Source organism: Odontesthes bonariensis, chromosome 1 (genome assembly GCF_027942865.1).
Source record: "Odontesthes bonariensis isolate fOdoBon6 chromosome 1, fOdoBon6.hap1, whole genome shotgun sequence".
NCBI lineage: Eukaryota > Metazoa > Chordata > Actinopteri > Atheriniformes > Atherinopsidae > Odontesthes > Odontesthes bonariensis.
Window position 1 is genome coordinate 1,399,364 of NC_134506.1, and position 16,758 is coordinate 1,416,121.

Consider the following 16,758-nt stretch of genomic DNA (forward strand, 5'->3'; position numbering starts at 1 on the left):
CTCATGAAAGTTTGCTTATATAAAATGAGTATGACAGTCAGTCCTGCCACGGGAATGACTGACTGACTCCAGTTTATTCAGATTCTAGCAGGGAGGGAGGCATGTTGTTGTCCTGCTCTGTCATTGTTCAGTGGAAGTTGTCTCTCAGGTATTTGACACGATTTTGGCATTACTTAGGATTCATTTACTAAGTTTGCTGTGTTATTTATAGGCCTCTAATTAGAAGTGTTCTACTGTTAGTTTTTTAAGTGATATACAAATATTAGGCATCCTGTTGATTATTTTAGAATATTGTGGCATTGGATCATTATTCTTAGTTTTATTACTTTAACAAGTACAATGTGTAGATAAATGCAGAAACTTCTTAAAAGTGACAACTTCAAAAACTCTTTTGTTCCTCTGGCCATCAGGATGTACAACAGCTTTAAGTGATGGCGCTTCTGTATTTCACTGGTCACTTTATATTTCACTTTGGTCTTATTTCACTGGTCACTTTAGATTTTTAAACTGTTTTTTTTAAATAGTTTTTTAAATTCTTAGATTGTTTTTAAAGTGTTTATAATTGTATAAACATTTTTTATTGCTTTATGTCTGCTACTGGATGCTTGAATTTCCTTCGGGATCAATAAAGTATCTATCTACTTTGTAATTGGGTACAATCTTTAAAGGGACACTGTACATTACAGTTTAATATTTTAAAAAAACTCAAAATATTTTATTTATTGTTTTCTTTGTATTATATATTCTTATTAGTTTCACTTGCCTGAGTGGTTCAACTTAAGATGTTTAATTTAAACTCTAGCCTGTTTTGCTCATAAAGTGTAATAGATCTTAGTGTTCCATCTAAAGGGTTAGGAATCTCTTCATTGTAGTTTGACAAACTAGGGGCCCCCAAACGGCATCTTGCTTAGGGCCCCCACAAAGCTAGAAACGGCCCTGCCCCTGTTATGACTAAACAGTCAAAAGCAGTCCACACAATTGAAAGTAATTCAGTAAAATCATCAATAAAACAATTCTGTGGTGGTTTGTGAATGGTGACATAAAGTATGGAAGATTGTTTTATCTCCATTTTGAATGACACATACTCAAATGATGGAAAAACCCCAAATGACAACTTGAACTGAACATGGCACTAACACCCCCACCCCTCTGGTTTTCTCATGTTTCAGACACAAAATTGAAGTGAGGTGGACTAGACTCAATCAGGACTGCATTAGCTGTGTTTTTGTCAAGCCGTGTCTCAGTTAAAAACATAAAATCAAGATTGTGAGAGGAAATAAAACTATTTATCAGGAATGATTTGTTACTTAAAGATCTGACATTGAGTACTGCGTGTTTGAGATTAGTTATTGTTGAACTGGACGTTGTGTTCTTCCAAGGGATATGGATAAGAGTTCTCTGATTGTCCCTCTCTTCACTCCATCCTTGGACCTCTGGTCCAGAGCTCTAGACGGCCTTCGCTCCCCTAGAAAAGAACTGGCTGAAAACTCCGGCGTTGACACCTCCCTTACTGGCTTGATTCAATGTTTGGCAAATGGAAGGCTCTAATTCTCTCCCTCCTCACAGGCGTCATTATTGGATTGTGTCTCTTGGCTCTTTGCGGCTGCTGTATTGTTCCCTGTGTGCGGGGCCTCATTGTGCGCGCCACTGATAAGTCCGTGTCTCACCACATGGTTCAAATGAATCAACAAACTCCTTTACTTTCAGGTTCTCCCTCTAGCAACTCTGACTCGGACACGGCTGACGATGTTAATGTTTAACTGTTGATGTTTTGATTGTTTATCATTGGAACCTTTATCACTATGATGCCTTCATTTTAAACTCAAGTTGTGTGCAAACGCAGGCTGATGTCTCACAGATAAAGTTATTAATAGGGACCGAGCAGTGAAACTGCAAGGACCCTATTGTATCTGTAAGGATTATTCTTCCGATTCTTTTCAAAAGGTACTCGAAAACTCATGAAATTTTGCAAGCACCACCTGCCAGTTGACGACATGAAAAAATCTAAACTTTATATTTTTGGGAGTCGCTCATTGACTCTGTAGCGCCCCCTACGATGCTTAAAAATGGTCCTCGCATTGGACTTAGTTTCGTGTGGGACGACAAAATTCGGTACACTCATTCATCATGCCCAGACGCACAAAAAAGTCTCATGTCGCCATGGTTCCACGTCCACAGGAAGGTGGCCATTTTGGATGGAAAGTGAGTTTTCTTGCCATTTTTGACTGATTCCACGCCTTGCATATGATCGAACTCGTCTTACAGATTTAATCCTACAGACTTCAAACTTGGCCAGGTTACTCTTAAGACATGGGGGGAAAAAAAATCATTGGGCAACTTTTTCAAACCTCAAAGGGCGTGGCCGTGGAGACGCCTCAAAGTTTGATGACTCGCCATCACTCGCCACAAAAATTAAGTCGCTTATAACTCCCACATACATTATCCAATCTGTCCCAAACTTGATACGGTGAATGCTGGACCCAGCTTGAACGCGTTCATATTATCATAGTGACATCCACCTTTAGGGCCACCAGCTGGTGGTTAGAAACATCTTTTTTTTCCACACCTCGCATTTGATCGAACTCCTCCTACCGATTTAATGCAAAAAGCTTCAAACTTGTCCAGGTTACTCTGGCATGGGGGGGAAAAAATCATGGAGAAACTTTTGCAAACCTCAAAGGGCGTGGCCGTGGCCAGGCGGTGAAAATCGTGTGATGGCGTTTGTGATTTTAAAGCTTTATCATCATCGCAAGATCATGAAACTGGGCACACACGTCCACCCTGACAACCTCGTACGTATCTGTGGCCAGACAATTCCTTACTTAGACTTTTTCGCATATTGGTTGCACTTTATCGGCACAAAAACATCGTCCCATCGCTTTTCTTCTCTGGTAATTCACACAGACCAGATAGAGGAAGATCCAAGCTGCATCAGTGTGTGCCTACAAACATCAAGTCAGCATAGCAGAATCAGATGGCTGACCACAGCCTTGTTGGTCATAGCAGTGCATTCTATGATGCTGGCTCTCCCTTTCACACTCACCGTTTCACCTCTGATACTAATTCCCTTGCCGGCTGTACTTTCACGCATGACATTGAAGCCAGTACTGATGTGCCTTTGTCATGCATCAAAGTTTTATGCTAAAAGCAATTTTGAAATTTTTGGGAGTAAATTTTTCCTGGTCGTTGCTATGTGTTCACTGGCAAACAGTACTTTTACTGCAATGTCCTTCAGATAAAAAATGATGATTAAAAAAAAAATGTTGAGCTATTTGTCAAATTTTGAATTTAACCCACTGGGGGATGAATAAAGTATTCTTCTATTCTATTCTATTTCTATTCGAGATAGCCTTTTCCCTGACACACAACAGGTAGGATGCAGGTGGGATTGGTACAGTTCCTTTTTAATTGTAACATGTGTTTTGACCTCTGCAGTTTACTTTTAACATCAGAGTATAGACAAGTTTTTGACCCGTTTCTGCTCTACTTCCTAAACTCCTGCCGTCTATGCTTTCCACTTCCGTTCTGGTGGGCTCCAGTTTGTTTTGCTAGCTAGCTCCGATATCGACGCAGTGAGAAAAAGGATGGAAAACCTTAAGAGGAAAAGTGGTTCGGGAACGACATGTGCAGTAGTTGGCTGTACAAACTCAAGAAAGCACTTGAACGAGTGGTTAGATAGAGAGTGCTTTGACAAATGTCCGCATACATGTGGAAAGAGCAATCCAGAGACTGAAGATCTATAACAGTGGTTCCCAAACTGTGGTACGCGTACCCCTAGTGGTACGCGTAGGTACTGCAGGGGGTACGCGGCGCACAGGGAGTTTTTTAATTTTTTTATTTATTAAGGTGTCACACTTTTATGGAGGACTGTTTATGAAGGAGACTCCAGTTTTGTGATGAATGTTACGTGAGTTAGGCCTGTTAATGTATTCTTAAAAAGAGAGAGAAATGAGTTATGTTCATGTATTCTTAAAAAAAAGAGAAATGTTACTTGTCTAAGTTAGATAACAAAGGAAGATTATTTGGATTTAGTATTTATGCTATTTTGGTTAATTATTTATATTTCAAGAAAATGTTTTTTATTCTTATGTTGAATTCAACTGACGTTAAAAAAAAGAGAGAGAAAGCCTGAGAATTTTATGTTCAAGTTAAGGATATTAAATAAAATGATTTTCATGTAATAACCGCTGTGTTGCTCTACTTTTGGAGAATCATCGCACGCGTTGTATGTGTGAGGGGGTACTCGTGGTGTGACAAGAAGGCTCAGGGGGTACTCAGGCCAAAAAAGTTTGGGAAACACTGATCTATAAGATTTTATCCCAGACCGTTCCCATCATGGCACGTAAACCGGACAACATCTTGACCATCTGTGCTGGGCTAGTTAACCTGAGAAGTCCACTGATCAGAATGCCTCATGAGGTTTAGAATCTTGCCTTGTGTCCCTGTGTGCATGGTATATGTTTAACAGTTAATATTGTAAATTATTATTATAGTGATGTAATTGTGTGGGTTCGTTTTGTATTTCACTTTTTAATACCTGTTTGGATTAAATACATGATCTTTCTAGTTGAAGCTGTTTGTTTAATTTCCTCAAAACATTTAATTAATCCAGTGTTATTAATGTAAAGTATGAGTTTACTATGAATGAACTGTTAAAAGAAATTGTAACACTAAGGAAGATAGGGCACTCATGATCGTAGTTCAGTGCAATAATGAAATTACATCAACCTTTATTTTCAATTTTGTACAACAATATATTCAACATTATATTACATTATGTAAACAACAGACATCTGTTGGCACCCTTGGGCACCTACATAGGGCAGTTTATTTTGGTTTTAAAATGCTGAGATATTTACTGCAGAACTGTAACCTTCCCTCAACAAAATCATCAACGATTTTCGGGAGCATGTGGGAAAAGTAAAATGTATGCAGCCTTGTGATATGCTCCTAAACAAAGCCTTGGTCGTAGGGTACTTCTATTTCTAGGTGCTCAGTTTTGTATGTTATGTTTGGCCACGTCGTCACGTTATCCTCCCAGTCCTGCACCGAATTCGGGTGGGGGATAGTAACTCCATCTCCAGTTAACATATTTAAACTCTGCTCCCATTGTAAGGACATTATTAGCTATACGATCTGTGAGTGGGCTGTCAAAGCTAGCATCATCTGGTTACATTGGCAAACGCTGCGCAAACTACTTCCGGTGGAAATGAAGTGCATTTGTGGAGGGTAATGGCGCCGCCCAGGGTTTGTCGCGTAAAATTGCTTATACTGCAGATTGGAGTTGTTGATTATAAACAAGGCACTTAATAGGTAACTTTTAATTGTACTTTTATTAATTGGAAAGTGTGGCTAGGTAGTTTCTTTCAACTAACTTGAAGTTTGTGTTTCCGTACAGTGTAAGTATCTGTTTTGTTGTGTTCTGCATCTGTTCTGTTCATATAATCTTTTTTTCTAGAATGAAAAAAAACAGTCAGCGTACCTCTTTAACTCTTCGATGTCTGTCCTTGTTTTCCCGCTCTCTGTCCTTGTTCTTTGTCTTGTCTCCGGGGTGGCAGGTGTGGGACACAGTCCTCCAATCACATGGAGAGTTGGTGATGCTGGCCACCTTTGACTCATTGGTAGTGTTCTCCTCACTGGGTGAGCAGGACGACCTTCTCGTGAACATGCCCCTCTTCAGGGCTTTCATCCTGAGGCTATCACTGTTACTCTCATCTGAGTGAACCCACTCCCCTGTGTGGCCAAATTCCATTTTCACATTGTGACCAGTGGTGTGGCACTGGAAAACATGGGATGAAAGAGGAGTGTTTGAATGTAGATTTGGGTGAGGATGGGGCTTATCTGGGGTGGCACCAGACTCTGATCCTAATGTCCTCTCCCCACATCTCTCGTGGGTTTCTGGCTCCTGAATCTTTTCATCCAGTTTGTTCAGCTTGGAAAGTACCTGGGATATCTCACTGCGAACCCCTGACAAAGACTCCAGTTTTGTCTCAATCTCACCAATTCTCATGACAAGCTTACACACACTAAGTTTTAGTTCATCATCTGTGTTTTCCAGTGAATGGAAGAGACGGTCCAGCTTGGACTTGGCTAGTTTGACTGTATTGCGTTCAGGTGAGCTATCGCCCTCTGACTTCAGTGTTCCCTGAGAGAGAGACCCATTACTATTATGACATGATGATTGAACAATGCCCAGAGAGTCGCAAACACTCATGTCATCCAGAAAACGAAAAATGTCACTTATATCATCACTAATGATCTCAGAGTCCTCATCAGAGTGTTTCAAGTTATGTCGTTCTCTGTCATTGTATTTGGACGGGTAATCCCTCACCTTCTTCTGCCCAGTCAGCTCTGTTTGAGTACCAACACTGGAGGAGTTGTCTCCCCTGGCAAACAATGTACTGCTCCTATTTTTGTCCCAAAGGTTTTTGGGTGCAACTCTTTTATCCAAACCTGTGGGTGCTCTTCCCATCAATGTTACATCCTTGGTTTTTATTTCATTACCTGTTTTTGCAAAGCCAGGAGAATGTACTACCTTGTCTTTTGGCCGGTGAAAATGCTGCTCATTGTCAGTATCGATAACGCTGATGTTGCAGCGGTGGTTTTCTTTAACTGCTTTGCTGTTTAGAAAAGGTCTGTCAAAATCTCGTGGACCCTCCTCTGTATTTAGACTGAGACTCTTAACCGGCCATGCAGGCTGCTTCCCTGCTTTGTTGGTGTGCTTCTTGCTGGTGACGTGCTCAGATACTGTGGTGGGACCGAAGTACGTGGATGCCTGCAAGTCATCCAGGCTTTCATGCTTCACCCTCAGTCTGTCCCGAAGAGGGGAGTTCAGAGCAGATTCAAAGTAGGGGTTACTGTAGGGCAGTTCAAAGCTGTGGTTGAAGAAGGTAGCAGGCTTGTGCATGTCCCTCCTGTGGTAGCCACCAGCAGCTTTGCTGCCCTGTTTACATTCACTGGTTCCAACCTGCAACAAAAAGCCAGACAAGGATTGAGTCAGCTTCAGATGACACTTATGAACAAATACTGCTGAGATAGTATTCTGTATATAAATATTATTAAAAAAAGCAGACTAATGAAAAAACAAGTTGTTTAATTTAATCAATTTTTCATATTTTTTCTTAACTTCTTTATGATTAGATTTCTGCAGCTTTGTGTATCATTATCTCATTATCAGGGACAGCGAAGATTTCCTTTTCAGTCCACATTAATATAAAGGCCCCCCAAGTTCTATAGAACCAGTATGCTTCTTCCTGTTCTTCATAAATGTGTTGAAAAGCAACTCTCACTGACAACTTCAGTTAATAATATAACTATTGATTCGACAACTTTAATCAATGTCTATGGATAAAATACCGAAGTAGTTTGGATAGGATCCAGGCCCAAACTACACTCAGCCAGCACCACCTTTTAGTCATGTGATGGAAAGTAGTGACAATGTTTTATTTATCTTAAAAGTTCTGGCAGCTGGCTTACAAAATAAGTGGAGAAGTGTGAAAAAGGAGTTGGGTGCAGCTGTTTTCTGAAAGGCAGATGCATTTGTTATTTAGTATGAGCACTGAACCCCGTTTCTGGACCCCTTTGATCAGTCACTTTAAATATAAAGAACACTATTTTTGCTTGTGCACACTGTGCATGCTGGCCGAAACATGAACAGCAGGATCTTTATTTTATTGTGTAAGCTGGTTGATGTTCATGTATAAATGTTTGGGGCTAGTCTATTTTCTTTGAAGTTATTGGCGTCAAGTTGAAGAAAAATAGCATTGTGCCATATACTATTTAAATGTAATAAAACATGCGGTCACTGGTGAGATGAAGACTAGTTGTTTATGTCTAGTTTGATTTACTAATTACTTAGTTATGTACTCATCTAATCATCCATGAACATCCACATATGCCGACTTTCAGCCATGCAAAAATTACAAATGTTTTTGGAAATTCTTTGTCTCAACTTCTGTCTCCTGTCAACTCCTAACTTTGCTGTCTCAACCACTCTTCCTCATTTCCCATCTTGCCTTTTCCTTTTTGTCTGCATGTACTTTTTGTCGTAAAAATAACAAAGGCATGTAAAACAGGACATGCGAGTGAAAACTATCAACATCAGGCAGCATTTCTACACTGCGAGGAAGATGTGGTTGTGAAAAGACATGGCTGCGATGAGTGCACGTACAACCTTTCCGACACACACTCAACACATGCTCTGTGGTCTTCCTGACTTTTGAGTCCTTTGGCCCATATTCCAAGTGGGCTGGAAGAGGTTATAGAAGGTTTAGTAGTGGCTGAAATAGTGACCGTAGAACAGTAAGTAATGTCAGTTAGAGGTTGTGATCCTGCTTGAAATAAGATATTTCCATCAACACAATCAAACCACTTCCTGTTTGTTCAGTAAACAAAAGGAAATGTAGTTTGACTGAAATACTGAGGTATTTGATTGACAAGGGTTTTATTGATCCCTGTGCTGTTTAAAGAGAGTTCTGACACTGCACACATTTACAGTATGTATGCATTAATATTTCATGATCAACAAACAAGTATTCATCACCTGCTAGTTTAAGCATATCTGTGTTGAATTACAGCATTGTTATACACAAGTAGAAAGTCAAGAAAAGCTTACACATTGAATAAAGTCTACTATGAAAAATGAAGGTTTATGCCAATTCCTAAAAGCCCTTATCACAGTTTTCCTCTGGAAGCTGGGTTTGGATGCTCTGGTACCTCCACCGATAAACTTAACAAGAGGCATTTTCACAAGGCTGTCCTGTTCAGATCTACCTCCTAGATCTACACATTTTTCTGGTATTTTTTTTACAAAGCCCAAATGTTCTGGTGTTAAACTAAATAGTTTTGTGTTATAGCAGAAGGGATTTTTGTTGTTTGCTTGTTTTCATTTATGTATTTATTTCTACAAAAGAAAACAACTGAATGAACATCCCACAAAGAGGGTTCGGGTTTGTGGGTTTTTGTTATGTTAATGGAGTTTGAATTTTTGTATTGTAGTTTATTCTTTGCCTTCATCTGATTTCATCATTGCTTTTGTTCTAGGCTCTGGTTTAGTTGTTCTTAGTGCCTTAGTTTAGTGTTTGTTCTGTGTTTTGGTTCAGTTTTTGTTTGAGTTCTGGGGCCTGTATTAATCAATCAGTTAAATAAGCACTTTTCAAACCTTTATTGCAAGTGCTTAGACTGTAAAAATGATTGAAAATGAGAATAGAACTAAAGTGGACACAAAAATCTGTTGCATCCTGTTTATTTGTGGTGCTTCCTGTTGGCCGCTTCCTGTTGTATAATCATTCTCAAAATTTTTCTTCTTTGTTTTCACTTTTTTACTTTGCTTATTGTTACAATTTCTTTGTGTGGTCATTATATTCATTGATTATGCGCATGCTTTATTGACCATGGGAATTCTTATACCTATTCCTGGGCCGCCCAAAATCTTCAGAATAGGATGTTTGGCTTCCTGTGGGCCATACCTTTAGAATTGATGTCTGTGCTAACTTATTTATTAATGGCAGAGGGCAGGCCTATTTTCCTGCTGTGCGCGAGAGGCAGCGCAGATACTCCTTTGAGGGTGTGGACAAGGGAGTTCCTGTTAGCGCTTAAATACAAAAAGGACAGGTATGATCGTATGTTTTGGAGAAGCCAGACCGGATTTAAGCTGCATGACCTTTGAAGGTTCAGTATGGTGATATATGGTACCAGTGGGTTCGTACAAAACATATGACATGTCAACATGGCACCAGTATGCCTGGAATTTCTTCATAGAAACTATATGGTGAAAATAATACCTAAAGACAGACATGTTGATCTGAGATGTGTCACCATAAGGAGAAATTTAGTAATATTTAGTGATCAAAGAGCAAATATCCCAACAGACCACAATGTGGTAACAGGAAGTGATCTAATACGTCTACAATAACATCCTGATCACAAGGATAATCAGTCAATGCTGGATAGAATTGAACAGGCATTTAGCCAATCAAATTATGCTCCATTGGTCATGTGATGCCAACCCATTGGTCAGCAGGTAACAGGGACTCAGACAGCTACCAAACCCAAACTACTGTATATAATAGTATGTTTTGGGAGAAGCCAGACCCAATTGATGCTGCATGACCTTTGGGCTGCACGGTGGTGTAGTGGTTAGCACTGTCGCCTCACAGCAAGGGCCTGTGTAGAGTTTGCATGTTCTCCCCGTGTATGCGTGGGTTCTCTCTGGGTACTCCGGCTTCCTCCCACTGTCCAAAAACCATGCATGTTAGGTTCATTGGTGACTCTAAATTGTCCTTAGGAGTGAGTGTGAGTGTGCGGTTGTTTGTCTCGTTTGTCTCTATGTGGCCCTGTGATGGACTGGCGGCCTGTCCAGGGTGTACCCCGCCTCTCGCCCATTGACTGCTGGGATAGGCTCCAGCCCCCCTGCGACCCGACCGACGGATTCAGCGGTATAGATAATGGATGGATGGATGGATGGACCTTTGAAGGTTCAGTATGGTGATATATGGTACAAGTGGGTAAGTAGAAAACATATGACAAGTCAACATGGCACCAGTATGTCTGGACTTAAATTATAGAAACCATGTGATGAAAGTAATACCTAAAGACAGAGAGTATGCAAAATAGGGTATAAATAGGACCTGCTTCCTTTGTTCGAGATATGCATGTGAGCTGTATGACCCTGTGTACACAGTATTAAAGAATATTCTCCACTAAAGAATCTTGCTTCAAGTCTCATCGATACCAGCCTCATCTATTTTGACTCTTGGTCCTGATGACAACAGGATGGCTGCCCACGAAACCCTCTTAAAACTATATCTCTTCAGTGAGTATTTAGTGCTTTAATTCGCCTGGCATATGTTTTTCTTTATATGAAATACCTTACACGTTGCTTACACATTGCTCAACAATATAATTTAATAGACCACATGTGTGTGAAACTTTAAAGGTGACATATTGTGGAGAAATAACCTTTTCTGTCCTTAGGAGCACAGTTTAGGGTGTTTGAAGTCACCAGCAAATGTAAAACTCCACAAAAACACAACCTTGACATTGTTTTTTAGTTTTTTTAGTTTAGTTTTTTAGTTCATTTTTAAAAGTACATCATATCTTAAGTTCATTTCACTTCCTCTGCAAAGCCTTGACCTCCAAGCCCCGCCTGCTTGTATCAACCCTGCTTGACTGAAGCTGACAGCTTCTTATCGAAATTATCTGTTGTCAGCTGCACTGAGGAGCATGCATCTTCCATCTAGCAGCAGCCTCAGATGAAATAAGAGTCCAGTGGATAAACTTTATCTGAGGCTAATGTTCCAGCAGAGTTAGCTAAAGACTGTGGATGTCCAGCAACCACGTTTCATCCCACTGTTTGAACAACTTGGTCCAGTTCAACGCTGCACTGAAGAAACTGAGCCACAAAGAGGGATCAGTTCCAACTCTCAGAGCCTGAACTTCAGAGCAGGGAAATGGAAGCATCTGAGAAATAATTCCTCATGGTTTATTTATTTATTTATTTTTTCCTTTTGCAGTAGCTAACGCTAAAAGCTTGAATATGCTACGAATATGACATACAAACACTTCTAAGGAGATTTTGCTGTTACTTTTTGAAAGACTAACACTATTATTATAACATTACTTAGTTAATTCAATGCTTTCTAGTTGAATGGTTAACAGGAAGAAACCTCTGGCAGAGCCAGAACAATCTGCCTCAACCAACTGGGGTTTCAGAGGACAGGACCGAGGGGACAACAAACACCGTAACACCAGGACAGGGATACCTGCTGAGAAAGAGAAACACAAGTTAATGCCAATAATGATGTCATATGTACATGGAGAATAAAAAAAGCAGAGGGAGGAGAAGGGGAAGTCCCTGGGCAGTCTAAGCCTATAGCAGCTTAACTATGGGATGTTTTAGGGTCACCTGAGCCATCCCTAACTATAAGCTATCAGAAAGGAAAGTTTTAAGCCTGATCTTAAAAGGTAGAGGGTGTCTAATTCCTGAACCCAAACTGGCAGCTGGTTCCACAGAGAGGGGCCTGATAACTGAAGGCTCTGCCTCCCATTCTACTTTTAGAAACTCTGTGAACCTCAAGTAAACCTGCAGTCTGAGAGCAAAGTGCTCTGTTGGCAAAATATCCAACTATGAGATCTTTAAGATAAGAGTTTGGACACTAAGAACTTTATATTTGAGAGAAGAATCTTAGATTCTATTCTGAATTTAACAGGGAGCCAATGAAGAGAAGCTAAAACTGGAGAAATATGATCTGCTGTTAGATCTTATCAGAACTCTGGCTGCAGCATTTTGGATCAGCTGGAAGCTTTTCAGAGAATTTGTGGGACAGCCCAATAATAAAGAATTACAGTAGTCCAATCCTGAAGTAACAAATGCATGGACTAGTTTTTCTGCATCACTCTGAGACATGATGTTCCTAATTTTAGCAATATTACAAGGGTGAAAGAGGGAAATCCTGGAAACCTGTTTTATAAGTGTGTCAAATGATACATTCTGGTCAAAAATAACTCCAAAGTTCCTCACGGTAGAACTAGAAGCCAAGGAAATACCATATAGTAACTATATAGCTAGACAGTTTCTCCCTGAAACGCTCAGGTCCAAAGATAACGACTTCAGTTTTGTCTGAATTTAGAAGCAGACAGTTCTGAGTCATCCAGGTCTTTATGTCTTTAAGACATGCTTGTAGTCTGACCAACCTATTGGGTTCATCTGGTTTCATAGATAAGTACAAATGAGTATCATCAGCATAGCAATGGAAATGTATGCCATGCCATGCTGTCTAATAATGTCACCTAAAGGAAGAATGTATAAAGTAAAAAGAATCGGGCCAAGCACATAACCCTGAAGAACTCCATGACTTACTATGGTAAGGAAAAATCTTCATTAACATTCAAGGTAAACACAAGAAACTTGTGAGTCGCTGCCCATCTTTTGCCGCAGGTTGAAAACCCATCTCTTCAGGAAACACTACCCAGATCCGCCCTCTTAGGACATCACCTGTTTCGTCCTAGCTCCTTACGCACTTATTTGTTTCCTAAATTGCCTTTGTTTTCTAAATTGTCTTCTCATTTGTCGATGTACCTAGCTTATCACACTTACTCTAGCACTAGTTATGCTCTTAGCTGTTTGGTTTTGGAAGGAAATACACTTATGATTTCTTATGACCTGAAGTTCTTTTGCCTACCGATGTGGAACACACTTATAGTAAGTCGCTTTGGATAAAAGCGTCTGCAAAATGACCGTAATGTAATGTTATCTTCAATACCTGCAGCTAAGCTTCTTAATACTTGGCCATGTCTCCACGTATACCGGCCTTGTGACACACCAACCTTACAACCTGACAAAATATGCCTTCGAGTTTCAGTACCTGAACATAACAAACATAACAGGTCTCCATTTACCCAGAGTTTTAGGTTCTGGGGAGTTGGCAACACATCACATGTTGCCCCTATCAAAAATCTAATACTCCTTTCCTCCATACCCCACAGCTCTTTCCAACTAAGCTTTTTCTTCTCTACACCTTCCCAATTCAACCACCGCCCCTGCTTAGCCTGAGCCACTGCCTTTGTACCCCTTAATATTTCTACGAACCTGCTCAACAACCAGCTTTCTCTTCTCCTTGGGACCTGCTCTAGTCCACACCAGTTTGCCTGGGCCAAGCCCCAAGCCTCCATCGGCCTATTTGAACATTACCCACAATCTCCATATGTCTAAGAGTTGCTTCTGCCTCCTGAGCTGCCATTCTTGATGTAAGAGCCATATTAACATTGGCTAATGTTTAGTTGTTTCCCTTTAAAAATGTTGCATTGCTCCTTTAATTACACTGCTGATGACATCACAGCCATTTAGGTCAGACCAGGTTAAGCAGCCTTAGGCGCAAGACAGTTTTTTGACAATACAATAGCTATACGCCTAGTGAATCTTGTAACTTTGTTTTTTGCTTTTTCAATTAAAGTTCCTTTTTTGAACAGAGTTACTGCCGTAGAAGATTATTTTAGTTTCAAGCTTATCGCCAAAAAGACTGCTTAGTAGTAGTGGTAAAGTGGAGTACTGGGACGAAAGATCGCCGCTACATTTGAATTCCATTTCCTCCCCTTGGTTGGGTTTGGAACCACCTTACTAACTACCACATCTTTACTCCCAGCTAACAGGAGCTCTGTCCTAACTTTAGTACATTTAAACTCTTCTACTAGACTAGATACTGGGAGCTGGAGTATGCCTTTCCCATTCAGTGTCACAGTACTTAGGCATCTAGGAACACCTAGCCACTTCCCAGTGTAAAAGCTAACTAATCTTTCTATTTTTTTTGCAACAGATAATGGAATCTCATACACACAGTGGCCACATCAACCTAGGAAACAATCCAAACTGCAGACACCACAGCTTCAACTTTCCTGGAAGCTCTGATTTATCTACTCTATCCAGTCCCTCATTAACATCTTTCCGAAACTCCACTGCCGACTCTCCATCATTCATGTCTGCCTGGTACCACCTGCCTAAACTCTTTACTGCTTTTCCCCTAATTATTGGAATTTTTTCTTCATCTATTACAAACTTTCTATCACTTAATTTCTCTCTACTTATTGAGATACTTCTAGACTTAGTAGGTTTGATTTTCATCCCAGCCCACTTTAGATTTTTATTAAGTCTCTCAAGTATTCTCTTCATACATGGCACTGTTGTAGTCACAAACGTCATATCATCCATGTATGCTCTAATTGGTGTAAGACGCATGCCATCCTGACGTCTCTCTCCACCTACAACCCACTTGGAAGATCTAATAATTATCTCCATCGCCATTGTAAATGCTAATGGAGAAATCGTACACCCTGACATAATGCCTATTTCTAGCCTCTGCCAACCTGTTGTGAAAAAAAATGCTCTTACTAAGTTAACAACTACTACGGGCACTCTAAAATAATCAAACACTTGCCAAATAAGGCTATGTGGCACTGAACCAAATGCATTTGCTAGATCAAGAAATATAACATGCAAGTGTTTTTTCTCAATCTTGGCTGTCTGAATCTGATGCCAAATCATGCTAGTGTGCTCTAAACACCCTGCAAAACCTGGTATTCCTGCCTTCTGCACAGTAGTATCTATCAAGCTATTCTTTTCTAAATAACTAGCTAATCTCTGTACAACTACACTAAAGAAAATCTTCCCCTCTACATTTAGGAGAGAGATCATCCGGAACTGACTCAGGTCCGAGGACTCTTTCTCCTTTGGAATAAGAACGCCTCCTGCCCTACGCCATGCTCTAGGAATAAACTGTTTCTCCCAAATTATTCTTAATTGCCTCCACAAAAACTTTAGGATATCAGGTGCACTTTTATAAACCCGGTAGGGGACTCCATTTGGCCCTGGGGCCGATGAAGCCTTTGCACGCCTGACTACCTCCTCAACCTCTTTCCACCTAGGTGGTCTAACATCCATCTTATGAGCTATCTCTCCTAATGGTGGCATGTCAGGTGGAAGGCCTACTATTCTACGCTGCTTAAGATCTGAATATGTATTTCTTAGATACTCTTCCACCTCTGACTTTGTTGCCTTAAGCTGCCCTCCCTTTTCCAGGTTAAACAATCCTTTAGCAAACTTGAACAGGTCCCTGTAAAACGCAGTCCTTACATACTCTTTCTTCTTTCTCTTTTTCCTAAGATATTCAGCCCTTCTGAGTATTGCTAGCCTGCTTCTCAATTCTTCCTGCAAAACATTAATTCCCTCCCTCTCTTCTTCTATAGCTCTTTTCAACTGCTTTCTTAAATTTCTTCTTTCCTTAACCAATTTCTCCATCTCTTTTTGCCATCTTGACTTAACTAAATGTACTCTTTCAATCCTCTTTCTCTCTTTCACCCCACATCTTTCTACACCATAGAAGTAAATTATATATCCCATCTTCTCTAGCCTATCGCTTGCATTTCCTCCTAACCTACCCAATATTATTGACAAATCTTTATTGACTGCCCCCCATTCTTTGTTACTATTTGCCCTAGGCCAATTAACTCTAGCTTCCTGCTCCATATTTCTCTCTATAACTGGCCTATTCACCTCAGTATCAGCTGCATTCCTTCTTAGAACCTCCTCCTCCACCTCCGCCGCCGCGTTATTGATATATTTCGGACTGTGGTTACCTGCCGCTGGACTTTATCCGACTTACTCGATTGACTTCTTAAAAAGTACTTATCGATGCGGCCACACTGCCCTTCTTTTACCACACATCTCTTTCTTCCCTCATGCATTTTAAGGCCTCTAACTGACGTTGCTTTCTGCCAGCCACAAGGACAAACCTGGAGCTTATTTCCCTCTAGCCTACCACTTATATTTTCTCCAGCTACGCTCTCTTTGCTCTGAGAACTATTCTGCCCAGTTCTAGTCCAAGAGAATGGATCTGTGCCCCTATCCTTCAACCTCATAGTCATGTTCGTTCCAGTGTCAGTTGCCCTGTAGTCTGCCTGTGAGTCATCTTCCGCAACACAAGAAACTTGTGCTAAAGAAAAAAATGGACCAGACTCAGTGAATAATTCCCTATAATCCGTATATAGACCAGTGAGCAGGGCTGACCAACGTGTCATTGGGGTCATCAGGTGGGAACCTCCTTTCAAAGGAGTTCTTTACAAGAACAAACTGGAATCTATCAGATAAATATGACGTAAACCAGCCGAATGTAGTTCCTTTGATTCCAATAACATGTTCAAGTCTCTTTAATAAGATACTGTGATCGACCGTATCAAATGCAGCACTGAGATCCAACAGGACAAGCA

At 40.4% G+C, this 16,758-nt stretch overlaps 1 protein-coding gene across 1 annotated transcript in view; it reads right to left on the bottom strand.

Moving 5' to 3' along the window:
• minar1 (membrane integral NOTCH2 associated receptor 1) overlaps positions 1 to 16,758 on the bottom strand; it is a 66,131-nt gene that overhangs the window by 38,766 nt on the left and 10,607 nt on the right. The window contains exon 3 of the mRNA XM_075457618.1: positions 5,483 to 6,967. Within this exon, the coding sequence (XP_075313733.1) occupies positions 5,483 to 6,967 (1,485 nt within the window). The remainder of the gene's footprint in view (positions 1 to 5,482; positions 6,968 to 16,758) is intronic.